Here is a 15,390-nt window from a genome sequence, read left to right as displayed (position 1 = left end):
ATCAAGTTATAAAAAGATCAAATTAAAAAAAAAATGACTATAAAATTTAAAGGATTAACAAATAAAAAATAAAAATACATTGCCATTGCAATCAAGAGTTGATTGCATATTCCTCATATGTTGCATTTTTATTTTTTCCCCTAATATATCTTTACTTTCATATAGCCTCTCACATTCATGATTTCAAACAACATTTCCTGGTTCATCGAGCGTCGAATTATAATTGTTACTAAAAATAATAATCAAAATATCAGAAATTAAATTTAACACAAAAAAATTGACTTGTTAATTTGCTATTTTAGAGAGGACAAAAGCACAAAAACCAATGAGAGAGAGAAGAGAGAGGATAATAAATTAAAAAAGAATGGTCGCTGGATTGGAGCCTTGCCATCGTCATGTGCCACCTCGTAAGAAAGCTTCAATCGAGAAGATTTCAATGGTACCAAGGAATTCAACACTTATAACTTGGAGGAAGTCACACACGCCACCATAATACGATGACCTCCTTCACTTGTTATACATGATATCCACTTCTCCATTTCAGTCCGTGGTTTGACAAAGAAAGAGTTTGAGCATTTGTTTTAATTTCAAATTCAGTCCCTAAAGATTCAAATATTTCAAATCAATAAAATTGCATTTTATTTTATCAAATCTAGCATTAACCGAGTCTTGAAATTTTTTTCTTGGATCTCAAAATCAAGTCAAAAAAATAAATCATCAAGTTCAATCCCACTTAAACATTATGTGAAAGGCTCTAAATAAAAAAAAAAAAAGTTAAGTGATAAAAAACTGAAAAAGGGATTGAACATATAATTTCAGGACAACTAGAATAAATTATTAAGCCCAATCTCACATAAACTTAATATAGAAGATCAAATTAAAATATAAATCAAGTGATAAAAAAAATAAAAATAAAGAATTATTACAATCCTTGGTATTTTGTCTCTTGGTCTACAGTGAAACCAATAAAAATATATATATATATATATATTTTTTTTTTTTACTTTTGAGACCTTTATTTTTTTTGGAATATTGAGTGGGTAGATAATATTAATTTATAAAATTTTTTTGTGTATAGTGTTTTCATGTTTTTTTTTTTTTTAAAGGAGATTATAAGTAGGTTTTAGTAAACAAATATTAGGGCCTATGGTGAAACGAAGCTCGCGCCATCCTTCAATAGTCCTGTGTGATATGAAATGGTGTTGCGTCTGAGTCATTACCAAAAAAAGAAGAAGAAGAAGAAGAAGAAGAAAAAAGGGCCTATTAATTCACTACACATACTCACATTTCATTCTCGAAACAAAATTGTTTAACTAGTTAGGGAGGTAAAACTATTTTGTTCATAAGGTACACTTATTATTATCATATTAATTAGGTATAAATTAGATTTTTTTATATTTTATATGCACAATAAAATAACTTAAATAACCTTAAAGGCAAACAAAATTAAAATTAAAATTAAAGGACATTTAGTTTTTTAACGCTTTGGTTGCATAGTGAAAGGACTATATTACTTTTAAAAGCAAAAAAATAAAAATTGATACCCAGGAGCACTTTCATCGTTTTATTACAGTTTTTTTAGTTATAATCAATTTAAATAAGAAACAAGTGAGTCTTTTAATAAATATAAATATGATTAAAAAAATAAAAGTTACTAGCGCGTGCCATGTACTCGCCAATAAATGGGAGACGCCCACACTTTTTAGGTAATGTGTTTGGCTTTTTCTAATAGTCAAATGCCACCTTCTCTGATGGCATTGAAAGTGTCGTGCCATCCTCTTCTTTATGGTTAGGTGTGAGTGCACAATAGAGTAATAATTGAGCTACGATGAAACTTTTTTTTTTTCCTCCCTCTTTTTCTCTTTTCTCACCTTGAATTTCACGCCAGCCCTTCAAAAAATCAAATGTGTCCTATCAATTTGTATTAGTGTCAATTTTGATCTCTTTTTATTATTATTACTATTTGTTTTTATTTTAAGACTTTTTGAAGATTTGTTTCTTCAATTTTTTCCATCAAAATTTTATTTTACTTATTTATTTTATACAAATTGATCATTATTCTTCTAAGTTTTATTATTATTATTTTTTTAATCTTGGACGATTAGGAATTTTGCTTTGTGATTTTTATGTATATTTCTTCTATGAGATAATCTTGGTCTTATAATCTAAGTCACAGGTCTTGAAAATTACCCAGGTGTAACTTCGATCTTTTTTAAGGTTTTTTTTTAAATGATTTTTTTTAATCTTATCATTCAACATTAAGTTATCAGGCCCTAAGTTTCATAATTTTTTTTTTGTGTGGTTATTAAGTCATGAATGTAGGTTAACTTGAGGTTTTTTTATGATATATTTTTTTAAATTGATTTTTTTTTTTATTCTCACCTTTTATTATTCAGTTTGCTTGATAATAGATCTCTATTTTTTTTGATCAATTTTTTTTGTGTAGGATTATTCTAATTTCATGATCGAATCATGAATTTAACATGCTAACTTGAGTTATTTTTTTAATCTATTTTTTTAATTTTTTTTCAGTTCGTCCTTCAACGTTTTCTTTGCTTTTAATTAAGCTTCACATTTTTTTTAATGATATTATCTCATTTTTATTCAATTTTTACTTTGTTATTAAATAATATTGTTAAATTTTTTTAATAATATTTTAAAAGTATTTTTTAATAATATTGATAAGCGTTAATATTTTTTATTATTTATTATTTTATTTTTTATAATATTACATTAATTAAGTTTATTAAATTCACTCGAATTAACAAATTAATTAGTAATTTTGTTTTTTTAAAAAATTATATAATTAATTGAATATATTTTTATATTAAAAAAAATTTAACCCGTGTCACGAAGCAGAGCACGGTTACCTTTTTAGAGATGCCAGAGCTCCGGAACCTATTAGTTCGTGCAAGACACGCTCCATAGTGGCGCATCCAGTTGGATCACCACTATTAGTTATAATCTCATAGTCCCATCTCATTTCGTTGTCTCTCTGCCTGATATGGATGAAGATAGCGATGACCCATCTGAGATTAACAGGTTTGCTTCCTGAATTTTTGGTTCTCTTGCTTTTTAATCACTATTTCTCTTGGAAGAAAACTTGGATTTGGTAAAGGAAGCATGTTGAGACTTGGGGTTTGATTTTTATTGTTGCGTAAATCAGCTGAAATGTGCTAATTGTTTGAACATCAAAGGAATAGTTTTTAGTACTGTTTAAATTGAAGTAGTTAAGCTAGTATCTCAAACATTTCTTGCAGTTCTATACAAAATTACTAAAGATATAGAGTAAGGTGGCGCAATTGAATAGTATTTAATATTCCTTGCTATTTTTTTTTCCTGTTTTCTTCGGCTAAAAGAAATTCAGCGATTGTTTTGTATGATCCTGGACGAGAAAATGTATAAAACATGTAGATAACAAGGTTAGCGGCAGCTTGTTTTGGTTCAAGGCTAGGTTTCATTTTCTGTCTCCTTAGTTTGTAGCTTCTCTGTCAAAAATCCATTCATTTGCATTATTTGTTGGGACTTGAAAGCTTAAAGAATTTACATTATTGAACAGGATTGAAACTATGTCGATGTTTCTAATGAATAAATGAATCTAATGCTTTTACCTAGTCTCTGTAATAAGATGGAATTAGAGGAGAGAATTATGTTTTGAGCATCTTCTCGTATTTGTGGTTAGCAATAATGGAAACTTGTTCATCTCCTTAGTATGCATTTTTATCCAAATTGATGATCATGTACTTTTGCTTCTTGTCCATATTATCAGAAAAACAGCTTCTTACTTGTCGTATGGTGTTCGTTTTTTTTTTTTCCACTTTTGCTTTCAGCTTCCAGTTCAAAGAAGCACCCAACTCCAAATTGTTTTGCTTAAACAAGAAAAGGAAGTTGCAGGATGAGCAATTAGGCTTGCCCATTTCAAAGCATAAATGCTGGGATCATCGCTTACCTCTCAAAAATTCCACAATATGTGAAGAAAATCAAGAAGATAAAGACTTAATCACACACATAATCAAGGAAAATGCTGAAAGACGGGCTATTGATGAAGGATCAGATCCTGAATCACCTAAAGATAGCAATAGCTTTGTTGGAGATTCTGACTCTGCCATGTCTGTGTCTGGCGAAGCTAAATTGGAGATGGAGGTTTCAAAGATATGGTCATCCGACAGGCCCTCAACTTCATCATATAACTGGGGCAATAGTCTCAAGGATACGCAATATTCTCCAGACAATGCTGCAGCTCCAAGACATGCTGGAAAAGAGGAATTGGTGTTTGTGGAAGAAGAGGATGATCATTGCTGTCATTATGATGGACTGCAAGGATACCAGAATCTTGAAGAGCCCATCCTAGAAATTGAAAGCCCTTTAAATTACAGTTGCTCTGAGTTTGGGACCGACAACATTGAGCCATGTACAGATAAAGAAGTTGATGACATTCTCTATTCCAATGAGTTGAATCTAAATGGGCATGTCCTTTCATCTGAAGGATGGACCGTCAACCAAGGTAATTTAATTTGCCAGCATACCTGTGGTTTGCAAATTCATGGGTTCAAACCATGCCATCTTTTGAATGACAACATAATTTGAATAGTATTTACCTGCATTTGTATTTAACTTGATGTCATTTACTTTGATAGCAGAAGCTCAATCAGGCCCCAGAAAACCAACCATTGATCAAGAATTTGAGCAGTACTTTTCCATGCTTATGCTGTAACAGTGAACACTTGTATTTAGTACAACATATCTGTTGCTTGTGACTGATTAGAGTGCCAGTCAAAATGTGAAGTAGCTTTCCTTTTTCTGGCATGGGATAATTGTAAGTGGTTCAATTTAGATATAGCGATGCCCTTTTCCTTCCAATGTTTTGAGCCAGCTTAGTTTGCTTGCTGAACACAGCTGTTTACTGCTTCTCTATGGTTCTTGTATCATACAATTTGTAAACCTGTAATTATATTGACCGAGGTCAATCTTAACGGATCCTCATGTTGGTCGAATGGATTGAGAATTTGCGTGGAAACAACTCAACTTCTTAATGCAGTGCTTGATTCAGTTCAAAAAGAAGATCGTCGCACCAGCCGAGAATCGAGCCCCGGTCTGTTCTGTGGCAGGTTACTATTCTACCACTGGTGCTTAATGGGATCCCTTTCTGCGTAAATTACTTCTTGATATGGTGTGATTGAGGGATCCCAGGCTGCAGAAGCGTCATGGAAGGCTTTATGCAGTGCATGTCGAAATTAAAAATGTCATTTATACGTGCTTGCAAATGATGGTGGGCATTTGTTTATTTAAATTTTATTGAAGTATTCTTTAGATAACCAACGTTGCCTCACTAACAGGATCTTCCATAAAGCCTTCATTTTATTCCTTTTCAGTCTCTGGTTTCCACTATTTGACACTGAAAATTGTATTGGTGGTTTCACGGAGGCCGAAGAATCCACGTCAGTGATATTCTGTAAGTACGAATCCAGCTCTTGTTCAACTAGAACACACCGGAGAACATGTAGTTTTTTCATGGAGGCCTAGTATGAACCAGAGAGAACCTTTTTCCTTGCATCATTGAATTGCTCCATCAAACATGTCGTTAATCCCGTACTTAGTATTCGAAACCAGAATCCAGTAGTTGGGTCTAATGGCCAAGACTTTTAACTTCCTTCAGATATCTGCCAAGAAAACGAAATCAAACAACTTGTTTACATTTTCAAGACTAAAATTGGAATGTTGGGAGAAGGATAAGAATTACTCCCTCCAATGTTGGTATTGGGCGCTCAGGGTACTTGGCAGAAAGAAGATTATTCATCTCTTCGTTTGTTAGCTTGTCTGAAGAACAAATATACCTCCCTTTTGCTTAATTCAAGGTATTCAAAGAGGAAGATATATGATCTAACCGCATCATCAATGTTTAGATGTTTATCTTACAGAAAAAGTAGATTGGGATTAAGATAAATATTTTTTTTTTCAATTTAATTTTATGTTTTTTAACCAATTTAGAGATGTTTAAAGTTGGATCATTGATATTCTAAGAACACGAACGTTTTTCTTATGTATTCATGGGTCAAATGAGTTAAAATGTAATTTTGAATTCAAAAAAACTAGATGGATTATTAAATTACTTTTTTAGTGGCTGAAATCTATTTTGATAAACTACGCATCATCAACTTTTTTGTTTTGTAAAAGACCAAACACGTGAGCTCGGCCTAGCAGGCCTACTCACACTTTTTTTTTTTCAATTGGGACCAGACACTTGAATGTGGACCTTTTTTTTTATATTTTTTTTTGTTTTTTTTGTTTTTGAGTTTTAATGTAAATGCACTATAAAAATAACTCATGAATATTCCATTAAAATTAAATTTTTATTTTTTAAAATTCTTTTGACATGATTGTATCACATTGATTAGTTTTTTTTTTTCCAATCACATATAAAGTATTAAAATATTATTTTAATATTTTTTAAAACTTATTTTTAAGATCATGTTAGGTTTTTACCGTTGAAAAGCATGTTTTTGTTAAAACAATCAAGAAATACAATGCGATAACAAGGAGACTAAATTTAAATAGAAGATATACATTTTTCTTAAATATTTAGACCATTGAAACTCCTACAAATATTTATTTATGTTAGATAAAACTAATATTCCATAAGGTAGTTGAGATTCATTAAGATATTAAATCTTCATTATTACAACATTGAATAAAAACAGGTTTCGTACAATCGCCTCGCAGGAGCACATGGGCAAGTGGCTAGTTTGTCCTAGATTCATGGAACTAGAGAAGACCCTTTTCTTTGCAGCATTGAATGGCCCCGTCAAACATCTCTTCAAGCCCATACCTAAATTTGAAACCAGAATCCAGTAGTTTCTTCGAGGATAAACCAGGGTTTTTATGGCCTTCAACATCCTTCAAATATCTGCCGAAAAAGAAACATTAGCACGTACGTACTTTCGGATTTTAAGATCAAGTGAAGAAATTTGCAGGATTATTAATGGATAAGAATTACTCACTCTAATGTTGGTATTGAGTACTCAGGATACTTGGCAGAAAGAAATTCAGACATCTCTTCAATTGTTATAGTGTCTTTAGAACAAATATACCTCCCTTTTGCTTCAGGATATTCAAGGAGGAAAATATGTGCCCTAGCCACATCATCAATGTGTACCATGGGTGCGTTAATGAGTAACCCGTACTGTTCCCGATCACCTGAAACGATGTCTGTGAGGCCAACAGCTTTCAGAAGAACACCATAGAAGAAAAGCTCGGAAAAGAGAACCTACCGAGCACCATCGCCAAGGAAATGCGAACTGAAGAGGGCATGTTTGGACAGATGAAGGGGCCATGAATGTAGGCTGGGGTTAAAGTTACAAGGTCCAATCCATGTTCTTGTGCGAATTCAAGAGCTCTTTTCTCCGTTAAAGTTTTGGAAACAAAGTAAGGGCCTATGGGCAAGTTTGAGGCTCTGATATAATCAACATCGCTCCAGTAAGCTTCATCCATCGTCTCCACACCACTGCCATTAAAAGCTACCGCTGATGCACTAGAAGTCAACACAACTCGCTTCACTGTCTTTGAGTTCAAGCAAACCTTCAAGATTCCTAATGTTCCATCAGTTGCTCGCTGGATAACTACTTCCTCAGGTTCTCCATTTCCAAAATCTAGAGTCGGGGAAGCTACATGAAAGACACCAATACATCCTTTAATAGCCACTTCAAAGCCGCTGGGTTCACTTAAATCTGCATAGAAGATTTCTAGCCTCTCTGATCCTCCTGGTAGACTCGTCAGGAAGCCAACGTCCCTCTTGTGTTCTGGTCACATATACAACACGAAGTTAATATATTGAAAATCTTTAAATTATTATTTTATTTTATTACAAGCATGCAAAATCCTTCTATTTCTCATTGGATTAATTTTATGATATTGGGAATTTTTTCATAATGCTAATAGTTTTTTTTGCGTTAAGAAATTGCCGCGCGCTGTTCCCTATGTTTTTCATCAATCCTAACATAAGAGGAAATAAATAGAAAACTTACCTGGGTGAGGTCTAACAGTCGTGTTAACAGAGTAGCCTTGCTCCAGGAGCTTCATGATCAGCCACGAGGCTACGTACCCAGTCCCCCCTGTAACGCATACTCTGCCTTTCTCTCCTTCCATCTCTCTCTCTCTCTCTCTCTCTCTCTCTAAATTAAGATGAGTTCAGATAATCAAATAATATTATGGTGGTGGTGGTGAATCTGTTTTTTTTTTTTTTTTTTTTGGTGTGTGTGGTGAATCTTCTTCCATCTCTAGCTAGCTTATGTAGCCATTGAAAGAAACGTGTCAACCCTTCATTGTTATTTTCGAAAGCGGTGCAAGGAACCAAAAACTGTCATTTATTTGACTTTTCAAACAATCACTTGGATTTTTCTTTTCCGATCATTTTCCCTTCAAATTGCAGAAGCGGGGGCTCTGAGTCTCTGGTGCACGCCTCTGTTTGTTCGTTTTTATGTTTTAAAATGTTTTTAAAAAAATTAAATTTTTTTTATTTAATTTAAATTAATATATATTTAGTATTTTTAAATTATTTTTATATACTAATGTTAAAAATAATTTTTTAAAAATAAAAAAATATTATTAACATAAATTTTTAATACGCAAAAATTATTTAAAAAATAACAATAACTACACTACTAAATAATTAAATTTAGTTAATATTAACTCTATTTTTTTTCACGTGGATCCACTCCAAAATTAGGATGAACCTCAGTAAGTGAAAAGCAATTTAGAATTGCTTTTCATTGCTGTGTTCTGTATAAATTTAATTAACATTGCAAAACTTTCCTGGCCGCTCATCTTCCCCTCTGTTCCCAAATTACTGCCATTAACTTGAAGGTTTTCAGGAAAACTAGCTTCTTGACAAGTGGCGAGATTCAGCGTCACCAACAAAAACGATGGTTCCCCTTTCCTTGGATGATGGCCACACAATTGATGTCATGGCCGTGAATATGAGGGCGAACAATTTCATGCCAGGATTCCTCGTTTGTGAGAGAAGACTATTTGTCAAAAGTGACTGAATTTTTTTTTTTTAATAATAGTATTACTAAAATAACCTTTTAAAAAAAAACTTTTTGTGCAGGGGCTGTGTTGTAATTTTATTTTTACTTGAACATTAAAAATACTTGAATATTTTTAGGATCAAATTTTTTATTTTACCCCTCAAACTCGTTTGTTTTTTCATAATTTTTACATTTATTTGTATTACTTGGAATATCACTAACTTATGTTTTTATTCTAATTTTGGTTTTTACTTTAATTAATATCATTTTTATTATAATGTTTTTCAAATAATTAGATGGGACACTGAAATACTTTTTATTAATGTACAAAAATTATTCAATTCGTTATATAATCATAATTATAAAATAATAATGTTTTGTCATTATATGTGTGTGTATTTCCTTTTATATAATTTTACAATCAAATCTCATACAAAAAACATATTAATCAAATATAAAAAATTATTTTTTTTTCAATTATAATTTCAATTGTAGCTTTAACCAAACACATCAAATTTTAAAACGAACTTCACAAAAAATATTTTTTATTAAACTATATTTTTTAAATTATAACCACAAAAACAATCCCAATACTAAATAAACTCAAATAAACTCATAAATCACCCACACGATGCAGCGGGCCGGTTGATGAAATGGACAGGGAATTGTCTCAGTTTTTTATTAACAACAATTGAACTCTTTCGCCATCTTTTGCACATAGTTAACAACATAATTCTTCTAGAATTCTTCAAACCATTATACCTTGGACGAAGCCATCAAAGACGAAGCGTTCTGGTCAACTGAGTTGTTGCACTTGTCCAGCAATTCGGCTGTCATTATTCTGGATCAGGAATTTTATGGTGAGGAAAGAAGAATGAATTATTAGTCTTCTTAAATAATTTTAAATGTTTGGGTCTCTATCCACTATTTTAGTTACTAGAAATTATAATTGAGGTTCAAAGTAAACATAAAAGGAATAATTATATAGAGAGAGGATAATATCATTCTTAACGCATTATAATTAAAATAAGCTGTATTTTTAATTTGTCCGACTAAGTTATTATTATATTTTTCTAACTATTAGTTTATATATTGAATAAAGCAGGTGTGCCCAGGCAAGATGTACAATGGTTCCATGAATTAAGCCTAATTATTCTAAACCCAAGATATATTTTTTTGTATTTTTTTAATATTAAAAATACGTTATAAAATTATAATTCTTGATATTAAAAATAAATAAATAAATTTTTTTTGTATGTTTTTTAAAATTTAGATTAAACTCTAATAGATATTGTCGCACCCGACATCGAGACGACCATAAAAATTTATTAAATCTTTGAAAAGAACGGATTTTTGGCATCCTGTTTTTTAACGGGGATATTCTTTGTTTAAGGAGTCGCTACTTAGTATTACGGTTACTAGGAACCCTAACTGGTCAATAGATATTCTATGATTCGAGACTGGTTACGTAAAAGAAAAAATATTATCACCCCTTAAATGTCTTGCCTAAGGCGGGCTGCATTGCTGATCTTTGTCATTAATTGCTAACATTTTTGTTGGTTTATACTATGATTGTTTGCGTGTAATATTTCTGACTCTGACGCTAGTGAATATTCGACTACGGATATTTCTAACTCTGGCGTTGGTAAATATTACGTAGGTATCAAAATAAATAAATTTAAATCATCATTTTTTTTTATTCCTGACTCTGGCATTAGTGAATAAACAAATAAAAATCAATTTATTTTTTACGCATACACATTATTTTTATTTTTATGTAGCTATATAAAAATAAAATAAAATAAATTTACATTAGTATTTTTTATTCCTGACTCTGACGTCAGTGAATATATCAAATAAATTTATTTTATTTTATCTTATGTTATTTTTTTTTTGCACGCACATTTTTTAGTTTTTATATAACTAAATAAAATAAAATGAAATAAATTTGAATTGGTATTTTTATTCTGACTTTGGCTTCAATAAATAAATAAAAATAATAATAAATTCATATTTATATTTTTTTTACATACACAATTTTTTTTTTTTTTATTTTTTATTTTTGGGCTGGGCCCAGCTCAGCCCACATGGGCTGGGCTGGACCCAGCCAGCCCGGCCTGGGTCACTGGCCCAAGCCAGTGACCCGGATGTAAAAAAAAAAAACATGCACGCGTGAAACAATTTTACGCGTGCATCAATAGTGCGAAGGTAATTAAATTACCTTCGCACTGTTCAAATGTTATTTGAACACGAAAGAGCAAAATTTACGAAGAAGGCTGCAACGCTGGTGGAGTTCGATTACTTTCTGTTTCTGGAGATGGTGAAGAAGTTTGCAACACTGGTGTGGGTTCGACTGCCGATGGTTCGGTGATCAATTGTTTTCTTGCAAGGACGAAAACAGCGCTGATCCGTGACTCCCTTCTTCCTTTCTCTCCTTTTTTGTGTATATATTTTTCGGTTTATGCCCTGTTTTTCTCTGGTTTTTTACTCTGTCTTTTCTCTGTTTTGGGTTGATGTTTCTGTTCTTGACTCTGTATTTTTGGGTTGTGTTTTGTTTGCTTTGTTTTTCTGGTCTGATTTTTTCTGTTTTTCTGGGTTTTTTCTGCCTTTTGTAGACTTCCCAGCCACTTCCCTTAACCAGTCCTGTCTTTGCAGGACTGTTACCTTCCCCAACGAGATCGTGGGCGAGAGACGTGGTCCACGATGACTTCGTTGCAGATCTTCAGCCTGTGGAATCGGGATGGAGAAGACGAACACGACTGTTCCACCATCAACAGCGACGTCTCGGCAGCAATGGATTCCACCAGCAACGACGACGTTTCAAGTAGCAATGGATATTGTCATTTTGATCCCTGAACTTTGAAAATTCGGCAATTGAACCCCTAAGAAATTAAAATTTTCTTTTAATTTTGCCCCTTTTGGATTAAATTCAATTAAATCCCTAAATTGGTACACTGTTTACAAAACAGTCCTTATTCCTGGATTATTCAATTTGATCCTTAATTAATTCTTTTAATTTTGCCCTTTTGGATTAATTTCAATTAAGTCCCTAACTTATAACACCATTTACAAAACAATCCTTAATTTTTGGATTGTTCAATTTGACCTTTAACTTTTAATTCTTTCAAAATTGATCAATTAACTCTCAAATTACATCCATAAACTTTAAATTTTATTGTCTTAACTCTATTGTCAACTATATTTAATTTTTATTATTTGCTTAAAAATTGGGTTAGGATAGATATTTACAAACTTCCCATAAAATTTATACATGCAAAAATCATAAAAAAAAATTAGGTTATGATATAAGGAAGTAACAAAGGATTTGCAGTAATGGCTTGTGGCCTCGATTCCACAGTATTGACCAAAAAATCTATTACACTCCTGGTATTTTCATTTGAAAATGGCAAAATAGAAAATGATATATGCCTATGTTTGTGCATCTGCTTTTGGATTGAAATATAGCACAGCTAATTGTCATGGGTAGGGTCAAAAAGTGTGTGAACTACACAAAAACATGTTATTCTCTGCAAGTAATGTAAGTGAAATATCAATGGTAATCAAGTTATTCTTAACAGCACATGATGGGCTGTTTTACCTATTTAGCACAGTAGTTGTCATTCTCTTGAAGAATATATATATATATATATATATATATATATATATATATATATATATATATATATATATATATCCTAGGTTAGAGTAGTCAAAGGAAGAAAGGTCAAGTGAGCCTATCACATGTACTGCAAAACATTATAAAAATAATATTCATTGCCAGAAATATTCTCTGAAGACAGATGCATGAAAAAGCAAGCAAGAAATTTTCATAATGTATGCTGAAACAACCGAGGAATTAGTAAGCAAAACAGCAAAAGTAGGATGACATGACATGATCCACACAAAACAAGGTAAAGTCATAAAGTCCGAATCGAAAGTTTTAAACAAAACATTCGCAAATGAACACAGCAGAGCCATGTTTTATTAGAAAAAAGCGAAGACAGATGTCATTGGCGCTGTCATACAACAAAAGCATCTCATGGTTTGGAGTCAGGCATCATGCAACAAAGACAAGAAATAAGTTTCATGCGTTAAAGTGAAAAAGGAACTTGAAAGAGGATGTGAAAAAGGAGCTCGAGTCACTAATCTGTTCATGCCATGTTCATCATTCAATGTGTGGAAATTAAAAGGTGATCGCGATTTGCACAGGGTCTTATTTGGAAATAGCGTAAGGACCCCTGAAGAAGTTAATTTCAGGATTTAATGTCATCTACATCGCTCCAAAAACCCTCATCCATGATGTCCACACCACTCTCATGAAACTCTTTTGCTGACAGACTAGAAGTGTACACAAATCGCTTCACTGTCTTTGAATTCAAGCAAGCCCTCAAGATTCCTGATGCTCCATCAATTGTTCTCTTGGTTACTACTTCCTCAGGTTCTTTGTTTTCAAAGTCTACAGGGTTGCTAAATGAAAGCTATTTCTCTCTTGTGCTCTGTTCACATGACAAACTCTGTTCACATGACAAAATTCTGTCATGATCCTAAAAATTAATAAAATTTGAATGGCAGGATCTGGTGGTATAGAAAAGCTCAGAATTGAATCACTACGCCCCTTCTTAATTTTCACTCTAGAGAAATTCACTGAATAGCTAGGATTTAGACACTTTTTTTTTTTAACAGCTGCTGCTGGAGCTTCACATTTTGCAGGATCCACCAAGGGAGGGATGGGCAACGACTAACAAGTTTAGCAGCCGTGGTTTTGCTTAGACCCCGTTGATTTTTTTAAAGATTTCTGAAGTGGGCAGATCACAAATTTGCATGGATCAAATTGATGAAAGAAACCATGAAAATTAGCACAAAGCTCTGGTTTTGGGGCTGCTTCTTACGTTCGGATATTGATTGGTTTATATCTAAACTCTTCACCCCAAAATATGAATTCCTTGGCTCACGATGAGATGGGGAAATAATTACTCCATCAGACTTCAAACCCTAGGAGGCGGAGGGTTTTTGATCCGTAGACTATTTTTTCATGCGCATCAATTCCCCTCCGACGTGCATAACTCTTGCTTCTGGTACTGCATAAATGCTCTGTTGTTGCTTCCTTTTTTCTGCATATGAATGATCAACTAAACCTCTCCCGTCATCATCACCAGCCATAGTCCTCCTAGTACACAGTATCGGACAAGGAGCTTTATGCAGGTAACCAACCTTGCCTTCATGGAACAAGAAATTTTGTTTTCCTCTTATGCTGTACCATCTTATTTGCTTCTAGCACCATGTGGCCCATCCAAGCCTTCTCCAATTTCTTCCATTTTTTTACTTTCTTAATCAACTCAAATTAATGTCTCCCTAATTCTTTAAACAAAACACCAGGAGAAGGAGGTTATGTTTTATGGCTATCTGTATATCTTAATCTTGAACTTCAATTGTCAATAAAGCTAGGATGTGCATCTTCTCTCCTAGTGTATATGTCCTATTTAAGCCGTGCTTCAAGCTGATTGGTTGTGATAATGACTTTCTCAGATTAAAATGCAATAATAAAAAAAAACAGGCTGTTTCCAGATGTTTAATTTAAATCACCTTTTGATTTATTTATTTTTTAATTTTGTTTTTTAGAATTTGATTTTTTATATTAAATTTGATTTTTATTTTTTTATTATTATTTATTTTTTCTTGTTATTTTTTTTATAATTCAATTTTTTTTATTTATCAGATTTAGTTATTATTTTTTTATTGATATTTATTTTATTGGAAAGTATTTATGAAATTAATTTTTTTAATTTTTTAATTTTTTAATTTTTTTTATTTATCAAATTTTTCTCTCAATTTATTATTTTTTTATTTAAAATAATTTTATAAAATGAATTTTTTTTGCAATCTCATCTTTCTTCAACCTTTTCATTTATTAACTTTGATCTTTATTTAAAAAAAAAAAAAACTTGAAATAAATATTTAAATATTAATAATTTATTTTCTATCTTATTTTACATGATATAATTAAATATTAAAAAATATTTTTCAATTCAGTTTTATGACACTTCTAAGACTAAAAAAAATTATTTACTTTTCTAGAATTAATTTTTTATAAAAACCATAAAAAAAACTAATTGCATTTTTTTTAACTATAGCCTCTGTGTTTAATATTTTTATCGGTTAGTGTCACTATAAAAATTGACACATATCACATGCTCGCAACTTAGATTTTTAGTATTATTCCATCCCAGCTAAAACATGCTGGACATTAATTCTTCGTTTCCTGTTCATTAGGCTCATTTTAGTATTTCTAATGATTGCCTTTTTTTTCCCTCCATTTTGGTCCTCAGCATTTTTTTTTCTTCAATTGCATCATTTTATACATTGTTTT

The 15,390-nt window shown here is 31.8% G+C and overlaps 2 protein-coding genes across 2 annotated transcripts; one reads left to right on the top strand and one right to left on the bottom strand.

The window, feature by feature from the left end:
- The first annotated feature begins 2,881 nt into the window (after positions 1 to 2,881).
- On the top strand, positions 2,882 to 4,994 carry LOC118053393 (protein FAR-RED-ELONGATED HYPOCOTYL 1-LIKE). Its single transcript, XM_035064640.2, has 3 exons — positions 2,882 to 3,042; positions 3,831 to 4,504; positions 4,641 to 4,994. Exons 1-3 carry the CDS (start codon positions 3,005 to 3,007, stop codon positions 4,712 to 4,714), a joined length of 786 nt encoding a protein of 261 aa, XP_034920531.1. The 5' UTR covers positions 2,882 to 3,004; the 3' UTR covers positions 4,715 to 4,994.
- Positions 4,995 to 6,546: 1,552 nt separating this feature from the next.
- LOC118053392 (vestitone reductase) lies at positions 6,547 to 8,233 on the bottom strand. The gene is made up of 4 exons (XM_035064639.2): positions 8,022 to 8,233; positions 7,269 to 7,796; positions 6,999 to 7,194; positions 6,547 to 6,904 (listed from the first exon to the last, which is right to left on the bottom strand). The coding sequence occupies exons 1-4, from the start codon at positions 8,140 to 8,142 to the stop codon at positions 6,763 to 6,765; spliced, it is 987 nt and encodes a 328-aa protein (XP_034920530.1). The 5' UTR covers positions 8,143 to 8,233; the 3' UTR covers positions 6,547 to 6,762.
- Positions 8,234 to 15,390: the final 7,157 nt, after the last annotated feature.

Source organism: Populus alba, chromosome 6, assembly GCF_005239225.2.
Source record: "Populus alba chromosome 6, ASM523922v2, whole genome shotgun sequence".
Classification (NCBI taxonomy): domain Eukaryota; kingdom Viridiplantae; phylum Streptophyta; class Magnoliopsida; order Malpighiales; family Salicaceae; genus Populus; species Populus alba.
Note: the sequence above shows the minus strand (reverse complement) of the source record. Positions and strands in the feature narration are given on the sequence as shown.